General features: G+C 39.6%; 1 protein-coding gene across 4 annotated transcripts in view; it reads right to left on the bottom strand.

The window, feature by feature from the left end:
• Nucleotides 1-14,874, bottom strand: part of LONP2 (lon peptidase 2, peroxisomal) — a 111,123-nt gene extending 96,249 nt beyond the window's left edge. For 2 of the 4 annotated variants that reach the window (XM_017530173.2, XM_017530172.2), the window contains exons 1-4: nucleotides 14,422-14,874; nucleotides 6,044-6,278; nucleotides 1,674-1,805; nucleotides 134-256 (exon numbers count right to left, since the gene is read on the bottom strand). In XM_017530173.2, the coding sequence (XP_017385662.1) occupies nucleotides 134-256; nucleotides 1,674-1,805; nucleotides 6,044-6,278; nucleotides 14,422-14,654 (723 nt within the window). In that variant the 5' untranslated portion in view covers nucleotides 14,655-14,874. The remainder of the gene's footprint in view (nucleotides 1-133; nucleotides 257-1,673; nucleotides 1,806-6,043; nucleotides 6,279-14,421) is intronic. The other 2 variants (XM_017530176.2, XM_017530174.2) reach the window with 1 other exon arrangement.
• Between the last annotated feature and the right edge of the window lie 3,071 nt (nucleotides 14,875-17,945).

Raw genomic sequence — 17,945 nt, forward strand, 5'->3', positions numbered from 1 at the left:
ACAAGGAAAAGGATGAGAAGGAAACACCAAAATGTTATCAGTAACTCTAGTTAGGTGACAATAAACTTTTTTTTTGTTCCTAATTCTCCTTATTTTTTTTTCAAGCCTGAAATGGATTCAAATAAATATTTACCCTCTTATCATCATCTTGCTTGGGTTTTCTGGTTTTCTGAAGCAATTTCAGTCCTTCAATTTGTCTGACAAGCAGTGGTATAGTCATCTTGAATCGCTCCTCCAGGCTCACAGCATCTAAAATCTAAGGAAATGTGAGTCAATTAATAGGATCTCTCTTAGAAACACACAATCCAAAAACAGGCAGTCAGAGCCATGGCTTAAATTGCCAAGTTAAAAAAAAAATTCTTATCAGTATTCACACCACACTATGGCTAAAACAACCAAATGAACTATATTAATCAGCAAGGTTGTTTGAGACGAATATCAGAATCCTTAAAAGAGAAAGAAAAAAACAGGATCTTGGTTTTTCACTTCAAAATGAAGTTGTGTGTTTTTAAGATTAAAAAAAAAACAAAAAAAACAAAAACAGACACAGTTCAAGAGAACAGACGCAGTAAACAAACTCTCACTAGTTCCTGAAATAAAACACACCGCCGCCACCCACAGCCAGGGGGCTCTCTGATAGTCCTGTAACTCTTCTCCCACCGGTTTAACTGAATTCCTGTATACAACCAACCTGTTTGTATTAGTTGTGTTTGCTACTATAAAGGTTGGATTGAAGTATTAAATAAACTGATAACATAGGAAAGAGCTGTTTCAATGAAAACAAACAAATGTTCTAGGATGATTCAATAAAAAAGACTGCTTTAAAAGTACCTTAAAAATAAGTGTGCAAGAAAAAAGTATTAGAGTTTGTGTATTACGTCATGTAAACCTAGGATTCTATACTTGGATTACTTTTCAAGTATCTTTAAAATTCATTTCATTTTAAATAAATAGAAATTTAAAATAATAAGTCATGCATCATAGGTGTGATTTATATAAGAAACACTATGAAGATTCTAAGAAAGCAGATCTACACACAAGGGAAGGGCCGTGGCTCCACATTTAAAAATAGTGACTCAAAGAATGTCTATATATTTAAGTTAAATTCAATATTTACCTTTTTTTTTTTTTTTTTTTTTTGAGACAGAGTCTCTGTTGCCCAGGCTGGAGTGCAGTGGCATGATCTTGGCTTACTGCAGCTTCCACCTCCTGGGTTCAAGTGATTCTCCTGCCTCAGCCTCCCAAGTAGCTGGGATTAGAGGCACGCGCCACCACGCTCAGCTAATTTTTGTATTTTAGTAGAGATGGGATTTCACTATATTGGCCAGGCTGGTCTCGGACTCCTGATCTCAAGTGATCCACATGTCTCAGCCTCCCAAAGTGCTGGGATTACAGGTGTGAGCCACTGAGCCCAGCTAAATATTTACCTTTTTATGATTCTTTAACTTTTTGGGTAAATTGACTACTAGTATTGATTACGCAAATAAAAGAGCTGCTCATGTGAATAAAAATATGAAACAATCACAATTGAAAGTCAATTTAAATGTAAAAGCATTTCAACTACCTTGAGTCTCCAGTATCTTTTTCTGGAAGGTCAAAACTTAATTACTCACTATCTAGATCTCAATAAAAAGTGACAAAGCAACCTAGCGTGCAAGAAGGGAACACTGTACCTGGAGTTTCTCTTTGTTGCTTGTTCGGATAATCGATGTCAAGATGTCTGGTAAAGCTTCCCTTGGAAGACTATCTAAAAGACGTCTCAATTTAGCAACTGCAGGGACAGACATATCCAACATTTCAACCAACTAGAAGGGGGAAAAAAAGTCTTTTAAATGAAATCTGGCATTATTTGTGAATTTTTAAAAATCAGATTTCCATCTAGGTTTAATGTTTGAGCCTCCATCTTTGTTTTTGAAAGATCACTGATTAATATAGCCCAGGTATTTTACAGGCCTCAGAGGAAAAGAAAAGTACTTTCAAAATGTCAATCAGAATGAAAAGCAATATTAGTTCTAAAGTAGTTAATATTAATGTTTAAAAAGGTTTTGTAAACTTCTTCCATCATTTTTAACTTTCTATTGAAAAAAAATTCAAATGTACAAAAAAGTTGCAAGAATCATACAATAACTCCTGTATATCCTTCTCCCAGATTCACCAATTGTTAGCATTTTGCCACATTTGCTTTCTCTCTTCACTCACACATTACTGAAAATTTGCGGTTAAGCTGCAGAATCGAGATCCTTATTCTTTCTTTAAATCTCTAATCCTATGACAGATTAAGGACCCTTGTTCTTAAGAACAAGAATATTCTCTTACATAATCACAATAGAATTATTAGATGTACATTATTAGAAATACGTGTATTATTAGAAATTTGGCATAGTTGACACTATTATCACGGCCAATCAGAAGCTGAAATATTAATATTTAGTATAACATTTGTGTGTTAGTCTGTTTTCACACTGCTAATAAAGACATACCCAAGACTGGGTAATTTATAAAAGAGGTTTAATCGACTCACAGTTCCACATGGCTGAGGAGGCCTCATAATCATGGAGGAAGGCAAAGGAGAAGCAAAGGCCCGTCTTACATGGAGGCACGCAAGACAGCATGTGCAGAGGCACTACCATTTACATAACCATCAGATCTAGTGAGACTTAATCACTACCACGAGAACAGTATGGGTGAAACCAACCCCATGATTCAATTATCTATATCCGGCCACGCCCTTGACACATGGGAATTATTACAATTCAAGGTGAGACTTGGGTGAGGACACAGCCAAACCATATCAGTTTGGACTAACTAGAATACGAGCACTGACTATGAATGATTTTTAGAAAAACTGCCAGGGTATACCTGGGAGTTACGATAGATTAAGCCCAAGGCACACTTTCAGTAACTGTGGTAGTCATTAGTGCTACTGACAAACTCCCCTTCTCTTCTGGGTACTGATCTTTATAACTTCCTTTGAATATTAATATATTCAACATGTGTCTATGAGTATTAAACTGACCCATGAAACACAGTGGAAGTGGCAGTTCCTTTGGAGCAGAAGCATTACAAGCCAATGAGAGATGCGCCCCATTTTCTTTTCCTGCCTCAAAGATAAGGGAAGTATGTCTTGAGATGAATCTCCAATCCAACTAGGTCCAAGTGACTCTAACAGGCAGATACGACCCCCACTAGTCTCAGGCATGAAGCATGAGCAAGAAAGACCCTCATGTTACGTGACTGAGATTTCAAAGTAGTTAACACAGCAAAACTTAGTTCACACTAATTCACAAATGATATATTAAATCCTCATTTAGTCAATTCAAATAAGATTTCTTGTGCTAATAATAATCAAATCTCTCCAACAACATTGTAATTTTGGAACCTATCCATTAGCTGCCTAGAATCAAGGGAATTAAAGTATAATTAAGATGAAGCTGTTCAGGTAGAAAAAGCAGATAATGAAATCTGAATACTCTTGCTACTGTGAATTCACCCTATGAAAACAAAACAGTTAAAACTCATTTTCCAAACATTTACTGAGTACAAACTATTTGCCAGGCCCAATACACTGCTCAGCATAGGATGGCTAAAGGAGAAAAATGAATTCAAGTTTGGTAAAGAAAAAATACCTGTAAGATACATTTCAATACAATGTGATAAGCATTATGTTAAATGATACATATGATGGACTGTGAAGGCACAGAAAGGAACGCTAACAGCCTGTAGGTGTTGGGAAAGCATAGATTCAATTTTAAAATTCAGAGATGTAGGCCGGGCATGGTGGGTCACACCTGTAATCCCAGCAGTTTGGGAGGCTGAGGAGGGCGGATCATGAGGTCTTGAGTTTGAGATCAGCCTGGCCAACATGGTGAAATACTGTCTCTACTAAAGACACAAAAAATTAGCTGGGAATGGTGGCGCGTGCCTGTAATCCCAGCTACTCGGGAGGCTAAGGCAAGAGAACCACTTGAACCCGGGAGGTGGAGGTTGCAGTGGGCCGAGACTGTGCCACTGCACTCCAGCCTGGGCAACAGGGCAAGACTGGGTCTCAAAAAAAAAACAAAAAAATTCCGAGATGGAAGAGCACTCCCAGCAGAGAATGGAAGACAGGATTATAGAGACATGAAATAACTCAATGCGAAGCTCTTTTACATTCAGTAGAGTTAGAATTAGGGTGTCAATGAGGTGATAACTAGAGTTGAGGCAAGACAGGCCCAAAACAAGTTAACAACAGTCTTAATGTTATACTAAGAAATTTGGTGTCTATCCTGTAGCCATTAAAGTCTTTTACTCAAGGGAAAGGGACGCCCCAAACTTCTTTTAGAAAGGCTCAGGGAACAGAAAAGTTTCAAGACAGAAGAAGTGGGAGACAGGAGGTTACTGAAGAAGTCAATTGAAGAGGGCTGTAGAAGTAGATGTAGAAGGGGATGAAAGAGAATAATTAATTGGAAATAATCTTAATGTCTAAAAAGAGAAACGATAAAATTCGTGTACATTAACTCAATAAAATTTATAAAGGTACTTAATATGAACATTAGACATGGATACGAAAACAAAACATATCATTGAATATGGACTGAGCCCAGAAGACAAACAAAAATGAAATCTGACGCATGATGATAGTAAGATGTATGGTGATCTATTTCTCTCTAAAAATTCCTTTAATGTCATTGCAAAATCTTTACAAGTTTAAAAAATTTATCTAGATTCAAAGTGCAAAGAAGTAAAGACAAAGTGAAAGAGGCTATGAAGCTACGTCCAAGAGAGGCACAAAGACCCAGGGAACATCACTGCCAAAAAGAAAAAGAAATTCTATTTCCCTCCATCTCCTTTATTCCTAAGCAGTATATTCACTTATTCTAATTTTCAAACTGAAGTTTCTTTCCTCAAAGTCCGTTCTTTCAGCCCCTACAGAAGTTACAGATCCAGATTTTCTATTTTTCTTTCTTTTTTTTTTTCTTTTTGAGTCCGGTTCTCCCTCTGTTGCCCAGGTTGGAGTGCAGTGATGCAATCCTGGCTCACTGCAACCTCTACCTCCTGGGTTCAAGTAACCATCCCACCTCAGCCTCCCCAGTAGCTGGGACTACAGGTGTGCACCACACTTGGCTAATTTTTGTATATTTTGTAGAGGCGGGATCTTATCATGTTGCCCAGCAATCCGCTCACCTCAGCCTCCCAAAGTGCTGAGATTACAGGCATGTACCACCGCACCTGGCCCCCTAATTTTCTATTCTTCTATTATTGTTCATTACACTGTAAGTATTGCTCTTCAAATGCCACATTAGATACAAGTACAACAGGATATAAACACTTGCCCTACACATATTTTAATGATCAGTAGTATTTATAATTGAGACTTTTAGACATTATCTGAGCCTCATATATCTCTAGTTACAGTCACTGGATTTTCTCAACAGAAAAGCAGAAGACTATATTTTAAAATTTTATAATATGTTTCATTGGGGTTTGAAACAAAATGGGGTGGGAAGAGGAGTTTTCTACTCTACCTAGAGTTAACAAAAAAACTAGAATTAAGGAGTCAAATATTTAATACATAACTAAAATGTGCTTCCCTCCACAGCATTCTAGCTAATCCAGGTTTTAACCATACTTGAAATCAGTCCACCACAGTCTTGATCTACCATAGTTACTACTAGACATAGTGTGATCTTGACTTTGAAGTGATATATTATAACTTATATAAATGGTGCCTAGATATTTTAGTGACAAATAGCCTCTGTGCAGTACTTTATTTTTTAGCTTTAAATATTTAGGTTTAATAATTATCTAGTTTAGAGACAGTAGAAGTTGTAAGGAAAGCTATAGAAGTAACATTTGGAAAAACTTTAGAAAGGGTAGGCCAATATGTCCTGGAATTATTTAGGTACAACCCACACAAGAATAGATCGAAATTAATAAATGATATTACTAAATCATTTAAATGTATACTGCCCTAAAACTTCACTATCCAACAGATTCATCATATCTTAGGACAGCAAAGGAACCAAAGAAAAATGGGTTTTAAGAAAAAATAAAAGCAACTTACTTGTACTGCATATTTGTAAAACTGCTCTGATAGTTCTCCCAGCTCCTCCCTCATTTTACAGGTGTTGGGAAACTCCTCAAGTCGGTCCAACTGCTCAACTTCAGCAATGGGATATGGCTTCTCTTTTAAGACCTGTACAATCTGGAAACGGCATAGGCCGGTAATCAACAGAGTGTAGTGGGGCTTGGGCCAGTTACTGCCCACAACCTGAACAGCCAGTGCAGCCGTCCCGATCCTGAAAAACACACAGAACATCGTATTACAAATATTCAATATGGTAAACAGAAACTCACTTCAAAAAATGTTGGCTTTTCTGATAAATTCATATTAAGCAAAGAACATCTGAAGTGTAAACAAATTATTTCTCGATTTAACTGAGCATCCAGTATGTGGTCTCTTTGACACTACCCTCAGCTATAAGGCAAAACAAACCATCTCACTATAATCAGCACCTCTTTTAAAAAATTAGGTAGGAATTTGTAAACATTTTATTATTCAGGCATAAAAATGTAAGAGAAAAGTAGCTGAAAATTAAATAGCTTAAATTAATGTTGCCAACTAAGAATAAGGCAATCTTACACCAGGATAAATATTATCAATTTGAATAGATTTAAATATAAATAGCATAAACCAATCTAAGAAATCTCTGTTCCAACACCAGTTGTGCTACTAACATCAGGTCAGTTTTCTTACATAATCAATCTATGAAATTTCTACATACCCACCTTATCACAAACTGCCATCACAATCTGGGAACTTACATATATATATATGCCCTTAACACTGAATTTCTAAGTGTGAGAGCTAAATATTATAGTCCACACACTGGCACAGACTGAGGAAAGCTAAAGACCCACATCTCAAAAGGTCTCAACTTAGTTCTAAGCGGTAATCACTTCACCTAATAGGTGAAAAAGCTTTATTTAAGTCTCAGCTCCTCATCAGCATACAGAATTCTGACAAGTCACATATAAATTTAATTCACAGAAAGGAAGCCTCATCCAAACTAAGCCAGTCATATAAAATATAAAAACCAGCATTCAGAACCCAAAATAAATAGTATTTTCTCTCTTCAGCCATAGGAAAAGTGGTAATTCTAGAAAAGAAACCAGGACTAGAACTCTCAACACCCTGGGAAAGATGTAATGGAAGAACAATTATCTCAAAGATAATAAATCATACAATACAGTATGTGAATATGTGAGTGAACTTGCTTACTTCTAAACACAGTGAATTCTTGATTACTTCCTTATAAATTATTCATTCCGTGGATTACACATAGCCTTTGGCTTCTTTCTGCCACTCTACTTATTTTGAACCATGTCCATCCTTTCTTACCTTTCAATCATTATTATGTTTACAATAAAAACTGATTTAAATAGGAACTTAAGCCAAACAACTGAGAAGATAAATTGGTGAGAGAAAAAAATCACAGACATAAAAAACTTGAAATGATTTGGCAATTAGTTATTATTTTGATTTATTTGTGTTGTGGCTCCCTTTCTTCAATAGTAGGTTATATTTCACACTTCCTGAAAGCCCACTCAGATTGCCTGAGAAAGTGAGCCACATCTAAACTGTTTAGAGAACAACTTAAACCATAATTCACTGCAGATGATATTCATCAACATTTGCACAATGCTGAAAGAGCTCACAGTCCTGTTTGTATATAAAACACCCACAGACAAGAAACTGGATCCCCAGCCTAAAGGGTTTACAAAGTAGAAAGCAAGGAGAAACCAGAGAGATGAGACAAATCCAAACCTCCAGATCAGGAGACACAATTAATTGAGCTACGTCACTGCTAAAAGGTGACGCTAAAAAGAGGTGCTTTTTTGTTTCATTTTGTTTTGTTTTTTGAGACAGAGTCTTACTCTCTCACCGGGCTGGAGTGCAGTGGTGTGATCTTGGCTCACTGCAACCTCTGCCTCCTGGGTTCAAGCAATTCTCCTGCTTCAGCCTCCTAAGTAGCTGGGACTACAGGCCCGTGCCACCACACCCAGCTAATTGTATTTTTTGTAGAGACAAGGTTTCACCATGTTGGCCAGGATGGTCTCGATCTCTTGACCTCATGATCTGCCCACCTTTGCCTCCCAGCGTGCTGGATTACAGGTGTGAGCCACTGCAGTGTTTTGTTTGTTTGTTTAGGGACGCAGTCTCACTCTGTTGCCCAGGCTGGAGTGCGATGGCGTGATCTCCGCTTACCACAACCCCTGCCTCCCGGGTTCAAGAGATTCTCAGGCTTCAGCCTCCCGAGTAGCTGGGGTTACAAGCGAGCACCACCATGCCCGGCTAATTTTTGTATTTTTTGTAGATAGGGTGTTTCACCATGTTGACCAGGCTGGTCTCGAACTCCTGACCTCAGATGATCCACACTCCTCAGCCTCCTAAACTGCTGGGATTACAGGTGTGAGCCACCATACCCAGCCAAAAGGGGTTTTCTTGTAAAGCAAATACAATGTTTTTGCTGTAAAAGGATTGTTCCAGACTGAAGAGTTTAAATTGAACTAATACTATGCCTACAAAATATACTGAGGTTTTAAATGTCTTAATTGCTTTTTACTTAAAATCACTTATAGTTGGCTAGAGTATTTTATTCCTTCAAAAATATCTTTTTTCTTTCTTTTTTTTTTTTTTTTAACAGAGATGGGTCTCATTATGTTGACCAGGCTGATCTCAAACTCCTGGCCTTAAGCATTCCTCCCATTTCAGCCTCCCAAAGTGCTAGGATTACAGGCATGAGCCACTGTGCCCAGCCTAGAATATATTCCTTTTAAAGCAAAACATGATCTGTGAAATTATAGATGGCTAGAAACAGAGTACCTGGTGAAAGGCATTTTGGGTGAAAAACATAGTGAAAAAGAATCTATTGTATAGATTCTTTTTATATATACAAATAGGAAAACAAAATATTCAACTAATACTTTCCTTCTATGATACACAAAAGGTTGTATATCATACAAAAGGATGTATATCAAGTTATCATTTACAAAAGGTTGTGTATCAAGTCAGTCATTTTTCTAAACATTCTGGCTTTTCTACTATATGCGTATTATTAAGTATGATCAAAAGGCAGCATTTTAATTTTGCAACAGATCCAAATTTATACATACCAATATGTGGTGTCCTTCTCTTTAGGTAGTAGCTCGGTAATTCTAGCCTCCAATTATTATGATATTGTTCAAAGAAGTTTCGAAACTCCTAACTTGAATCTACCCTTAGAGTTTCTAAAATACTGTTTTAATCCAAATGATATCTGACTACAATGGTTACAATTTGTGTAATTTGAAAACTAACTAAATAATATAAGAGTTCCAAACATGTTTAAGAACCATCAACTGCAGTAGTGGGAAAATCTAAAAGCAGCACTACTGGAAAAAGCAGTTTTCCAAGATGAGGATATTATGTAAATATCTAATTCCGGCCTATATGCCCAGCACTCGATTTTCTTTTTTTTTCCCTGTAGACAGAATCTTCCTCTGTCACCAGGCTGGAGTGCAGTGGTGTGATCATAGTTCACTGCAGCTTCAATCACCTGGGCTCAAGTAATCCTCCCATCTCAGCATCATAAGTAGCTTTCACTACAGGCATGTGTCAGCAGACCCAGCCACTTTTTAAACATTTTTTTACTTAAAGCCCTTGATTTTTCTTGGGATTTTTATTTTTTCAAGACCTTCCTGCAATGATGCTAGCCCCGTTCAGCCCATGTTGGAATAATATGGGGCCTCCCCACTCCTCTCTTTAATCCTCTTTTGTGAAAATCTACATTTAAAACTACCCATTTGGGGAATAAGCATACCACTGGGATATAGGTTTAGAATGATTGGCAGTTTCAAAAGGCTTTCATATGCACACTTCATTTTACACCTCCTTTCACCCCATGAAGAAGGTGGTATTATTTCCTTATTACAAGTGAGTAAATGAGATTCAAAAAGGTAGAACATGACATTGGGGCTCACGCCTGTAATCCCAGCACTTTGGGAGGCCAAGGCAAGTGAATTGCTTGAGTTCAGGAGTACAAAACCAGCTTGGGGAGCATGGCAAACCCCTGTTTCTACCAAAAAAAAAAAATAGCTGGGCATGGTGGTACGTGCCTGTAGTCCCAGCCACTCTGGAGGCTGAGGTGGGTGGATCACCTGAACCTGGGAGGCAGAGGATGCAGTGAGCCAAGATGGCACCACTGTACCAGCATGGGTGACAGAGTGAGACCCTGTCTCAAAAAAATAAAAACAGAACTTAGTTATACATGGTTACAAGAAAATTTAATAGAAATAAATTTAAATTGAAAACTTAAAAGATAATTTAATAAGAGTTCCTTAATTATATTTTAAGACAAATTTTACTTTTTTGTCCAACACAATGGACAATAGGTACCACCTGTACCTATAAGAATTATAAACAAAGGCCAGGCACGGTGGCTCATGCCTGTAATCCTAACACTTTGAGAGACTGAGGCAGGAGGATCACCTGAGCCCATGAGTCTGACACCAATCTGGTCAACATAGGGAGACCACATCTCTACTTTTTTTTTTTTTTTTTTTTTTTTGAAACAGCGTCTTACTCTGCTATCCAGGCTGGAGTGTAGTGGCACAATCACAGCTCACTGCAGCCTAGACCTCTCTGGCTCAGGCAATCCTCCCACCTCAGCAACCTCAAAAGCTGGGATTACAGGCATGTGCTACCATGCTTGGATAAATTTTTTTTTTTTTTTGGTAGAGACGGGTCTCCCTATGTTGCCCAGGCTGTCTTGAACTCCTCACTTCAAGTGTTCTTCCTGCCTCGACCTTCCAAAGTGCTGAGATAACAGGTATAAGCCAATGTATCTAGCTTCTCATTCTTTCTTAAAACTTCATTTCTAAATAGAAGAAATTCCACTTGTATATCATAGACCTTCCTTAAGAAGAGTAAATGAAGATTTAGGAAAATCAGATTAAATTTTAAAATTCTGCTATTATCAGGTAGTATTTCTTGAATGCCTAAGAATTCTAAGAATAGAAATAGAAATAATGTATGGACAAAGAATTGATCCAACTTATGAAACTGTGTACCTGTTATACATAAGGCATTAATAGTTTGTTAGACAAACACTGATGAAACTTAGCCGGAGTCTTACTGGTAAGAAGCAAGCCAACAAAGAGGGGGACTGAGAAGTCAGCACTATGATGAAATGAAGCCATGTACCTTGAAGAGTGTAAATTTTGAAGAAGACTGGACGACCATCTTGAAATGCTTGAAAAGATGTTGTACAGATAGTGCTAAATTATTACCCCTTTTCACTAAGAAAACAATGGGTCACTCAGGAGGCACTAAAAATGCAGTTCAACTAAGCAGAAAAATGCAGGATGCCCTGGGTCAGCACACCAGCCAAGTTCTATACTGCAGGCCAAGTCCAAAGCTCCTCCTTTAAAAAGGCTCCCGCAGGCAACATGTCTGCACACTAACGTGAAGAAAGGGACTGTACTACTCAAAACTACCAAGGAAGTGGCAGAGGTAAGTCACCATCTGACCCTGCCACTCTGTGTGGCAAAGAACGCTGGGGGCAAATTACTTCTGCTGCTCCTTGAAGGTTGTGGCCAGTGTCACCTGGATGGTGTAAAGGAAACAAGAGACAGGAACAGAGACCCTCATCTTGTCTCTGGGCTACCATACGGAAAAGCAGGTAACTGGGGCAGGACAGATCTGTGCATGGAAACAGACTAATGCTATGGATAACTCAGTATTTGTATTATTAAAGTTTTTTTTTTTTTTAAGTAGAGTATTTTAAAGGCCATATTAGAGAAAAAAAGGCATTGGAAACTATTACCAAGGAATATGGTACAATCCTTCCACACAGGCTTTTAAAGTACCAACTTCTAGGATAACTAGATGGTCTAATGGGTTCTTATAATGCTGGAATTCTATGAAGAGTTTTCAATGCATGTTTTCTAATTTAAATGACTAAATTTTAACATTGTTACTTATTTAAAACAAAGGCAATGATATGAACATCAAGGATCAGATTAGAAGTATCTGATTATTAGTGATTACTTCCAAGCAGGAGAATTGAGAATTGTTGTTCTGGAGGGATTTTCATAAAAGAAATAAAAAACCTGCAGGGTGTGGTGGGGCTTGCCTATAGTCCCAGCTACTCCTGAGGCCAAAGGAGGAGATAACGTGAGTCCAGGAGTTTGAGACCAGCCTAGGCAACATAGCGTGACCCTATCTCTACAGAAAATTTAAAAATTAGTTGGGGGTAGTGGTGCACACCTGTAGGCCCCAGCAAACTAAGTGCCTGGGCACAGAAGGCAAAAAATCATGGGAAAAGTAAGCAGAGGTTTAAGGAGCAGGGTCGTATGTTGGTAAACTAAAATCCAACACAATTTATCAAAGAGTACTTAAACTTGAAATGTGACCAATTCCTTTCAGGCAATAACTAAAGCAGGTATGATGGGGGCCAAGATATTTTCCACGCTTGCAAAAGGCAAGGCTTTTACAATATAAACGAATACTGGGCTGTTGTGGAAGGTTTGTCGGTCTTTGTTGCTTTGTTTGGCTTTCTTTTATCGTGGGGGGGGGGGCGGGAATGGGGCGGTTGGGGGAGGTACCAGTCTCCTTCGAAAATCTGAAGAAAGCAAAGGATTCTCCTTAAAAAACTGTACATAGTCGGCCGGGCACGGTGGCTCGAGCCTGTAATCCCAGCACTTTGGGAGGTCGAGGCGGGTGGATCACGAGGTCAAGAGATCGAGACCATCCTGGTCAACATGGTGAAACCCCATCTCTACTAAAAATACAAAAAATTAGCTGGGCATGGTGGTGCGTGCCTGTAATCCCAGCTACTCAGGAGGCTGAGGCTGGAGAATTGCCTGAGCCCAGGAGGCGGAGGTTGCGGTGAGTCGAGATCGCGCCATTGCACTCCAGCCTGGGTAACATGAGTGAAACTCCGTCTCAAAAAAAAAAAAAAACTGTACATAGTCACAAGATTTTGAAGAAAAATAAGGCATATCTAACCCTCTGGAAATCCATTCAGTCAGGAACCACTAATTTAAAAATAAGAGATAACTGCCAGGGAAGGAGAAGCTCTAAAATGAAAACACAGCACCTCCAGTAGAGTTAAAGAAAGGAGGTGGGTACTTGGGAATGAGTTTGAAGATTATTTGTTGACAGCGTATTATTTTACCAGCACTGTCCAACAAAAATATAATATGAGCCACATGCAACATTTTAGTGGCCACATTACAAAAACAGCAGAAATCTTAATTTTTTTTTTAACCCAAGTACCCAAATTTTACCATTCCAACATTTAATCTATGTAAAATTCACTAATCAAAAAGTGTTTTCAAAATCTGGTGTGTATTGCACACTTAACAGCACATTTAGAGTGACCAAACTCCTAGTTTCCCTGAGACGGAGGGGCTGAAACATAGGACTTTCAATGCTATAACAGACAATCCCAGCAAACCAGGACAATTGGCCACTCTGGTATCTCAATCTGACGAGCCACATGCACTACACACTATTGGACCGCACAGTCATTTAACAACCATGGTGCAAAGCGGAATGCACACATTATTCAATGTATTTTTCATAACGTGCCTAAGAGATGGATGCTGCCAGTTTCTAAACTACAGACTAAAAGAAACAGAGGTTAAGGCTCTCACCCGAAGTCACACCAATAGGGCGACAGTACTGGAGAATGCAATAGTAAGCCTGGGGCCTAAGAAATGTTATGAGTGAAGGAGCAGAGGTGAGAAGCTAGGAAAGTTCCAGAAAGGGGGACCAGCGAAAATGTGAGCAGGAAAGGCCCTTAACAAAGGGAAACAGAAGTATTAGAGGGAGAAGAAAAAACATGGCAGGGAGTATAGAAGAAAGGCACCCACAAATACTGCAATTTAGGATGAAACAGGAAAAAGTTAAAACTTATGGAGCAGAGAATGTCTCAGTGGACAAAAATGATGGGTGAGAGAAAAAGGGAACCGGATAGGAAGAAACTGCAGTGGGGAGGAAGGTGGAAAGCGAAGGAAAGTGAAGGCAGAGATCACCAGAGGAAAGAAAGGGTCTGGAAAGTTAAGAGCACTGGTCTAGGAGGCTGAAGACCGAGGGCGAGGAATTGCAGGATCGGTGGTGTGTGTGGGGGGGGGTGGGGGGTGGAATTCAAATTAAATTATCCACAGCGGCAGGAAACTGTATAGTTTCACCAGGTGTCAGGCACCACTTCATGAACGATCTCATTCACGGTCACGGGGAGGCTCTCCGTCATCTCCATTCTGCATGGGAGGCATAACCGAGCGGCGAAGTCCGCCCCGAACCGAGCCTCACGCTCAAGGCCGGCAGCGGACTGGGCCGGAATGCCCGCAGGAGGCCGCGCCGCCTGCCGCCGCCGCGGGGGCTGCCAGGCCTACCTGTGCAGCGGTGGCAGGTCCTGCGCGTCGCTGGCGGGGTCAGGCGTGTTGGGGATGACGCCCAGAATGGTGCTCTGCAGCGACGTGCCCTTCAGCAAGCGGCTCCGCACCAGCTGCAGGTTGCGGGCCGAGTCCACGCTAGTACGCATGGTGGAGCCGGGCAGCAGGACGCCCTCGTGAGTGAGCAGCAGCGGGAGGCGGCTGGGGATCTGGATGGGGCTCACTGAAGACATGGTGGCAGCCGTTTGCACAGGGGCTGTCAAAAGGAGCAGGACAGACAGCTGCCCGCGACCTACCCCGCTGCCTCCAAACCTCAGAGCTGCCTACGAGCCTCTGCTTCCGGCCCCGCGCTACGGTCAGCCCCCGGGTCCAAACGCTGTCGCTTCGCGCTGCCCTATCGCGGAGCCTCCTGGTAAGACTTGCGCGTCGTACATATGCGAAAGGAGGCGCACTAAGAGGCGCACTCAAGCACACTCAAGCCTTCGCCTGACTTACAGAGTATGTTTGGAAGGATGACCTCATTTGAATTGTATATTCTTGAAGTGTTTTTAACTTTTGATTCTAACTGATGTTTGTTTGTTTATTTTGAGACAGACTCTCGCTCTGTCGCGGAGGCTGGAGTGCAATGGTGCTATATCTGCGCCCTGCAGCCTCCACCTCCTGGTTTCGAGCAATTCTCCTGTCTTAGCCTCCCGAGTAGCTGGGATTACAGGTGCCCGCCACCACACCCAGCTAATTGTTGTATTTTTAGTAGAGAGGAGATTTCACCATGTTGGCCAGGCTGATCTCGAACTCCTGACCTCAAGTGATCCGTCCACCTAGGCCTCCCAAAGTGCTGGAATTACAGGCGTGAGCCAACGTGCCTGGCCCAATTTTATTTTAGATACACAAAAACACAGCAAAGAGTTCCTATACACCTTTCACCCAGTTTTGCCTGTTACCATCTTAAATAATCATAGTTCAATTATCAAAACCAGGAAATTAACATTACTGTCATGTAACCTATAGACCTTACCCACATTTTGCCAGTTTTCCCACTAATGTCCTTCATTGGATCTGGTCCAGGATCCAATATCCAGGATCCCACTCTATTTTGTCATGAACTCTCCTAGGTATCCTCTAATCTGTGGCAATTCCTCAATATTTTTTTGTCTTTTAAAACCTTGATACTTTTAAAGAATATCAGTCAGTTATTTTGTAGGAGTTCATTCAATTCGAGTTTATCTACTGTTTCTCATGATTAGATCAATGGTATGCATTTTGGCGCCAAATACCATAAAAGTGATGTTGTCGCCATGTGACATATGATGAAATGTCTTATTTAATGATGAGTTGAATCTTTACTTGTCAAGTGAAGGTGATATCTGTCAAATTTGTTCACTGTAAGTTACTATTTTTCTCTTTGTAACTACTAAGTATTGTGTAAGGAGATAATTTTACATTTATTTGTTTATTTTTCCTTCAATTTTTATTAGGCTTGTGCAAAAGTAATGGCAAGAAACTACAATTACTTTTGCACCGAGCTAATATTTTAAGTTCCAGGGTACATGTGCAGGATGTGTAGGCTTGTTATGTAGGTAAACATGTGCCGTGGTGGTTTGCTGAACAGATCAATCCATTACCTAGGTATTAAGCCCAGCATCCATTAGCTATTCTTCCTGACACTCTTTCTGTCCCTACCCCTTCCCTCTTCACGTCCCATTGTGTATTGTTCCCCTACCATGTGTTCTTATCCTTCAGCTTCCACTTATAAGTGAGAACATGCAGTGTTTGTTTTTCTGATCCTGTTAGTTTGCTGAGGGTAACAGCTTTCACCTCCACCCATGTCCCTGCAAAGGACATGATCTCATTCCTTGTCATGGCTGCATAGTATTCCATGGTGGATATTTACCATATTTTCTTTATCCAGTCTATCATCGATGGGCATTTAGGTTGATTCCATGTCTTTGCTATTGTGAACAGTGCTGCAATGAGCATACATATGCATGTATCTTTAAAGTAAAGTGATTTATAGTCCTTTGGGTATATACACCGTAATGGGATTGCTGGGTCAAATGGCATTTCTGCCTCTAGATCTTTGAGGAATTGCCATACTGTATTCCACAATGGTTAAACTAATTTACACTCTTACCAACAGTGTAAAAGTGCTCCTTTTTCTCTGCAACCTCATCAGCATCTATTGTTTCTGGACTTTTTAATAATTGCCATTCTGACTGGTGTGAGATGGCATCTCAATGTGGTTTTGATTTGCATTCTGTAATGATCAGTGATATTGAGCTTTTTTTTCATGTTTGCTGGTCACATGAATATCTTCTTTTGAGAAGCGTCTGTTTATGTCCTTTGCCCACTTTTTAATGAGGTTGTTTGTTTTTTTTCTTGTAATTTTTTTTAAGTTCCTTGTAGATTCTGGGTACTAGGCTTTGTCAGATGGCTAGATTGCAAAATTTTTCTCCCATTCTCCCAACCTGTGTTGCCTGTTCACTCTGATGGTAGTTTCTTTTGCTGTGCAGAAGCTCTTTAGTTTAATTAGATCTAATTTGTCAATTTTTGCTTTTGTTGCAGTTGCTTTTTTGTTTTCATCATGAAATCTTTGCCCATGCCTATGTCCTGAATGGTATTGCCTAGATTTTCTTCTAGAGTTTTTATAGTTTTGGGTTTTACATTTAAGACTTTAATCCGTCTTGAGTTAATTTTTGTATAAGGTGGAAGAAAGAGGTCCAGTTTCTGTTGTCTGCATATGGCTAGCCAATTCTCCCAGCACCATTTATTAAATTGGAAATCCTTTCCCCACTGCTTGTTTTTGTCAAGTTTGCTGAAGATCTGGTGGTTGTAGGTGTAATTTTACATTTATTATTTAGAATTCTACTGTAAAAAAGAGCTGTTTCATCTCCCCCATGTATTTACTTACTCATTTACTTTTATATGTTAGTATGGTCTCATAGATATTTAGTTTTTATGGATTCTAATCCAATAATGTTGTGGGGCTTTTTTGCTTGAATTGTTTTGGATTTGACCATTCCTGCATGTTGAGATTTGATTTGGGTTTGGCCTTAGGTTTCAGGGGGAGTATTTTCTTCAATATGAAGTCCAGCAATGCTTTTGGAATTCTGGAAGGAAATGAAAGTCCATCCATATCAAGAGTTATTTGCTGAGGGACTTCTCAGTGCCAGGCCCTGAGCTAATTGCAGAGAAGTAGATGGGTCCCAAAACAAGGTCCTAATCTCAAACATCTCTCAGTCAGGAGAACAGATCCATAAACATCTGAGTATGAGGTAGGGCAGACAGAACTATGTGTTTACATGTGTGCAACAGATAAGGGAAAGAAGAAATCAGGTTACTAAGTGCTGTGGGAGTGAGATAAATACAGGATCTTAGAAGCTCCTGCCTAAAGCACTTTATCTGACAGGATCCCACCTTCTTTCATTCATTCACTGAACATTATCACTTTGCTTAATATTCATTTCAGTAATCATTCACTAAAAATATTTTTTGAACACTGATGATGTGCTGGACAATAGTCTAGG

This window comes from Cebus imitator, unplaced genomic scaffold, assembly GCF_001604975.1.
Source record: "Cebus imitator isolate Cc_AM_T3 unplaced genomic scaffold, Cebus_imitator-1.0 Scaffold63, whole genome shotgun sequence".
NCBI lineage: Eukaryota > Metazoa > Chordata > Mammalia > Primates > Cebidae > Cebus > Cebus imitator.